This window comes from Equus quagga, chromosome 2 (genome assembly GCF_021613505.1).
Source record: "Equus quagga isolate Etosha38 chromosome 2, UCLA_HA_Equagga_1.0, whole genome shotgun sequence".
NCBI classification, from domain to species: domain Eukaryota; kingdom Metazoa; phylum Chordata; class Mammalia; order Perissodactyla; family Equidae; genus Equus; species Equus quagga.
The window spans coordinates 147396732-147402731 of NC_060268.1; the positions used below are offsets into that span (position 1 = coordinate 147396732).

Consider the following 6000-nt stretch of genomic DNA (forward strand, 5'->3'; position numbering starts at 1 on the left):
AAAAAATCCTAAAAGCAGCCAAAGGAAAAATGGCTATCTTCAAAGGAATAATAAGGTTGGTTAATGGTTGATTTTTCAACAGAAATTATGGAAACCTGAAGACAATGGAATAGTGTTTTAAAGTGCTGAAAAAAACCTCAAATATAGAATTCCATACTGAGAGAAAATATCACTCAAAAATGATGGAAAATTAAGACATTTTCACACAAGTGAAAACTGAGAGGATTTGTCACCAGCAAACCTTCACTTAAAAAAAAAGTCAACAAATTCTAATTGGGCAAAATAAAATGATCCCAGATGAAAGCATAAGAATGCAGGAAAAAATAGAGCAATGGAAAAGGTAAACATGTGGGTAGATACAACTCATCAAACTGTACATTTCATATCTGTGAATACTGATTGTTTAAAAGAACAATAAAAGTACTATCTAACGGGTTTTAAAAATATGTAGATTAAAATGCATGACAATGAGGCCAGCCGGGTGGCACAGTGGTTAAGTGTGCACGTTCTGCTTGGGCAGCCTGGGGTTCGCCAATTCCGATCCCGGGTGCAGACATGGCACCACTTGGCACGCCGGCATGCTGTTGTAGGCATCCCATATATAAAGTAGAGGAAGATGGGCACAATGTTAGCTCAGGGCCAGTCTTCCTCAGCAAAAAGAGGAGGATTGGCAGCAGTTAGCTCAGGGCTAATCTTCCTCAAAAAAAAAAAAAAGGAAATAAAAAATAAGATGTATGACAACAATAACACAAAAGGTGTGAGGGGATAAATAGAATTAAAATGCAATAAGGTACTTTATTACCCAGTATCATATTTACCCAAAAGAAACAAAAACCTGTCCACAAAATGACTTCTACATAAATAAATGTTTATAGAAGCAGTAACAGCCAGAAACTGGAAACAATTCAAATGTTACCCACAGGTGAAATGGTAAACAAATTATGGTATATTTATACAATGGATTACTATTCAGTGATAAAAATGAATGAATAGTACTGATAGGCTAAAAACTATGAATGAATAACACAGACATTCTACTGAGCAAAAGAAGCCAGATTTAATACAGGACATACTATACTATTCCATTTATATGAAGTTTTGACCAAGCAAAACTAATTTATGATGCTAAAAGGCAGGACAATGGTTATCTTTAGGAGTATAAGGAAGTGGGAAGGGGCAGGAGGGGACCTCTGGAAGGTTAGTAATTTTCAATTTCTTGATCTACTTGCAGATCACATCTACCTATTCACTTTGTTTCTACAGTCTCTAACTTGATTACAATAATCAGTTCCCCAATTCACCTGCCTAGCAGCTATCTTCTGTGGAGTAAAATAACATTAGCAACAACATCTACAAGCTCTACATTCATCAAGCTCTACACTTGGGATTGTTCACTTTTCTATAGCAGGTATTTCCCAAAAAAGGTAAAAAGCATATTTGAGACATACAGAAAATTACACAAAGAATAACAAGACTGGAGGGCCGGCCCGGTGGTGCAGTGGTTAAGTGCGCACGTTCCGCTTCTCAGCGGCCCTGGGTTCGCCAGTTCGGATCCCGGGTGCGGACATGCCATCACTTGGCAAAAGCCATGCTGTGGTAGGCGTCCCACGTATAAAGTAGAGGAAGATGGGCACCGATGTTAGCTCAGGGCCAGTCTTCCTCAGCAAAAAGAGGAGGATTGGCAGCAGTTAGCTCAGGGCTAATCTTCCTCAAAAAAAAAAAAAAGAGTAAGAATAACAAGACTGTATCCACCACCAAGTTTAAGAAACAAAACATTACCAATACAGCTGATCTGTGCACCACCCCTGAGGACTCCTCCACCCACCCCAGCGAAAAAAAGCACTCTCGGGAATTTGGTGGTCACCATTCCTCTGCCCTATTTTATCCTTTCACTCTTTATAGAAGCTTCCCTAATCAATACATACAACTGTTTTGCACGGTTTTTAAACAGTATATAAAAGGTAATTATTTCTATTTTTAAAAGATCATTCTAAGAGGAGCATAGGGAACTTTCCGGGATGACAAATATAGTCTATATCTTGATTGGAATGTTGGTTACATGGGTATACACATTTGTCAAAACTCATCAAATTGTACATTTAATATCTGCGCATTTCACTATAGGAAAATTTTATCTCACTTAAAGATTTTTTTACAAAGATTATTCTTGCTTCTTCACAGGCAACGGATGAGGGTGGACAGAAGTGGAACCAGGAAGGCCAGTTAGACATTGCAGTAGACCTGGTGAGTGTCAAACTCATATACCTGAGGGGTGGTAAGGAAATAAAGACAGGTTGTGGGCACAGTTCGTCGCGCAACTTAACTGTGAAGCGGAGCAGCAACTGGAGGGAGAAGTGAGGCCAAAGAAGGAATTCTTAAAGACGGAAGATCAAGCTTAACCTGGTAGAGAAGCAAAGCTGAAGACAAAGAAAAGATGAGGGATCAAGGAAGGAACAAAGTCCTCAGGAAGGTGAGAGGGGAAGGGATATGAAGTACAGGTGGTTTGGTCTTTGCTGGGACACCATGTCTTCTTGCTTTTTAACTGGAGGGAAATAAAAAGAAGAGTACAGATGGAGGAAAGATTGCTTGTTTGGCGGTGGAAAGTAAGGTAAGGGAGTTCCCATGCAATGGCTGCTACATTTTCAGTGAACATGAGTCATTATCTAGAAAGGGTAGGCATGGGAGTATTGAAGCCCATGAAGAAGAATGGCATGACACTGCATTGGAAAAGCATCCTGGTATGGTGGGGATTGGTTAAGAAAAATCAAAGGTTCCCTTTTGGATAGGTCAAATGCCCAGCAGATATCTGAATTCTCACAATACAGGCTGAGCTCAAAAGCAGGAATACTGTCATTCACCTTTCATTATGCTGCACAAAGCACAGCATAACTACATTAGGTACTCAAGAGGGAATGAAGAAATGAATGAATGAAGAGCACATTTTTTTCCCATTTTCTTAGCACATTTTTATATCACTGGTCATCGTCTACCATGGAACTGCAGAAAACATTCTTTTCAGAAATAATTCACCTTAGATAGCAAGTGCATTTTCCTTTTTCTCATTTTTAGTTCTGAGTGTTGTTGGAAGAAAAGCAATCTGTGTCTTCCAATGTTATCAATTCTTCATTTAGGTAAAGAAATATGTTCATCTTCTAAACTAATTTTTAAGCAGAATTCAACAATGGGGTAATTCTCACAGGAAATGAAGACATAGAACCTATATCCCTGTATTCCCACAATTTGTGACAATCATAAGGATATAGTTGACGAAGAAATTAGAAGCTCTTGCCAAGAAGGATTAAGCTCTTCTCTGTATTCGAACCTTCCTGCTGCTGGTAAGTCACACATGCATAGCGAGGGAAGAAAGCCTTTCGATCACGTACGGGAATCACAGGATGTCCCAGCCAGACCCGAATGTGCCCAGAAGAACAGAAGCACTGGCTGTCTTTGGAGACAAGTTAGCACAGTGTGCTGTTTATTTATCATTTATCAATTAGGAAATGAAAAAAAAATTATAAATGTATTACTTGCAGCATAAATTGCCATTTGCTTTATTACACTAAGTTCCATTTAAAGGCCTCCATTCATACAAGAAGCACCGTTTTGGTTGGCTGAGCAGTTGAGTTCCTGTGCTTATAATTCATACATATACTTACTATGCACATGGAGTGTGCTCTCCTAGTTCCTGTTGCCACAGCCAGGCTGTAAATGCAAATGTTTTTGTCATTTTTAACTACAGTAATCCTGAACTTCAGCTGTCAAGTGTGGAGCTAATATTCTCATACATGCAGTTCTTGCTCTACTCTTAAAAATAATTCCTTGTTTGCTGTCAGAAGATCCTAACACAATATATAAAATGGCAGGATCAATTTTTAAAAAACAATCTAGATCTGTAAATGCAGCTACAGTGTATTTTTCCTTGAAAATATCCCCTTTCCTATCATTCCCTTTATTCGGTAATTATAAACCCTGGTCAAGGAGTAAAACTGCAGGACATGTTAAATATCAACAAACCATTAACAGAAGCATTTACAGGGAGGAAAATCTCCATTTCGTGCTAGACCATCCTTTGAGACACTGTCACTTTAAGTGTGGAGGCATCAATTATTTCTCCTATGCTGAAAAGTCTACACATTAAAGCTTCCATAGGTCCACTAAGAAAATAAGCAACCGTTTCTCTGTATCATTAAACGCAACAGGATACCAGTCCCGTGCTGCTTTTAAACCACCAGTAGAATTCTGCATGTGAATATTAAGGCTTAATATTTCGGTTTCAAGAGATGCAGAGCTGTTCTGTGGCCACAGAGCACTGGGACTATACTTCAAGTTGTCAACTGCACAATATTTCGAGAGCCAAAGACTAGGTCCATTGCAGGATCCTGTAATCCCAGAGTCTAAAGAAACCCTGGGTCTCCTAGTCCCATCTGACACCCAAGGCAGGAATTTTTTCCCCAGCATCCCTGACAGATGGTCAGCCTCTGTTTCAATTACGCCAGTGGGGGAGTTTTCAAGAGAAGATTCCCAAGGGATATGATGACAGGCTAGAACTAACCATTCAGACAGGGAGTAAGGCTCCAGTCAGTAAGCCTGCAGGTTACAGACACCGTTGCCAAAAACGAAAAACACACTTCGAAAAGACTAAGATTCAGAATCAGCAATCATACGGGTATACGCAGACCCCCAATTCTGGGACCATCCTAGGTCTTTCCATTGGCCTGGGGAGTAGCTCCTACAATCAGGGAAGCAGGGTGGCTTTTCTCCCAATGATTTCTTAAAGTAAGAATTGACTCTTGAAGGCTCACAGAAAACGTCTGTCAAACTCAGAGAGGATCAAATCCCTTCCTTTCTGAAAACCAAGCCAAGGGACCCCCTGGTGGAACTGCTAATGCTTAAAACACTCTTAACTTTGGTCTTAAAATCTTCACTACAGTAAACCAGAACATTTCGGGCTCTTCTTTTAACGGTGCATACAGGCTCTGCCGTGCCTGAAGTTGTTTATTTGGTGTAGGGTGGATGTGTGGGGGTTGATCTTTAAAGCGCAGCCCTTCAACCCGCCGTGAACTCTGGCTTATCCTTTCAGGAAAAGAGAGCGCGCGGGGCTGAGCTGCCAGCACATCCCCAGCCGGACCCCGGGACGGAGCGCCCCGGCCCTTACCTGTCGATGCTGATCACGCACAGGGTCATGATCGAAGCTGTGCAGCACATGACGTCCATGGCGATGAAGACGTTGCAGAAGAAGTGGCCAAAGATCCACTTGCCTCCGATGAGGTCGGTGACGCTGACGAAGGGCATGACCGCCACAGCCACCGAGAGGTCGGCCAGTGCCAGGGACACGATCAGGTAGTTGGAGGGCTGGCGGAGCTTCTTGACGAAGCACACCGAGATCACCACCAGGCAGTTGCCGGCGATCGTCAGCAGCGTGATGAGCGTCAGGATGGAGCCGATCACAACTTTCTCGGCTCTGCCGTAGTTGATCTGCTCCCAGCAGCCGGAGGCATTGTCCGGGGGCGCGTCCCAAGTGGGCACGGGGCTGGCCGTCACCTCGGGGACCCCGCGCAGCAGGTGCGGCGCCCAGGAGCCCGCGACCGGGCTGGCGCCGTCGGGGCTCAGGTCCGGCAGCCCGCGCCCCACCTCGGGCAGGAGGAAAGAGCGGAGGTGCCCGTAGAGGTCCGGCCGGCCGCTGCTGTTAACGTCCATCATCGCGCCGCCGTGCGCTGCTGCCCATGGAGCCGGCGCCCCCGCCACGAGCTCCGGCTGCCGGCCCTGGGGCTTCACCTCGCCTGCTCCGCTCCGCGCGGCCCAGCCATGGGGCCCGCGCCGGCCGCTGGGGGGCGCCCCGGCTTGGCCTCGCGGCCCCGCACGTCCCGGGCCCCCGGCCGCTGCGGACACCGCGGGAGCGCGGCCGCACAGGGACTCCCTGCCGGAGATGTCACAGGCACCGACGGACGCTCGGGACGCGCCGGCTCGCCGACTCGCCGGGCCGCCCCGCCGCCCGCCGCC

General features: G+C 44.9%; 1 protein-coding gene across 2 annotated transcripts in view; it reads right to left on the minus strand.

Annotated features, from left to right (window-relative positions):
- Positions 1-5984, minus strand: part of HTR7 (5-hydroxytryptamine receptor 7) — a 79718-nt gene extending 73734 nt beyond the window's left edge. For both annotated transcript variants that reach the window (XM_046654330.1, XM_046654331.1), the window contains exon 1: positions 5156-5984. In XM_046654330.1, the coding sequence (XP_046510286.1) occupies positions 5156-5700 (545 nt within the window). In that variant the 5' untranslated portion in view covers positions 5701-5984. The remainder of the gene's footprint in view (positions 1-5155) is intronic.
- Between the last annotated feature and the right edge of the window lie 16 nt (positions 5985-6000).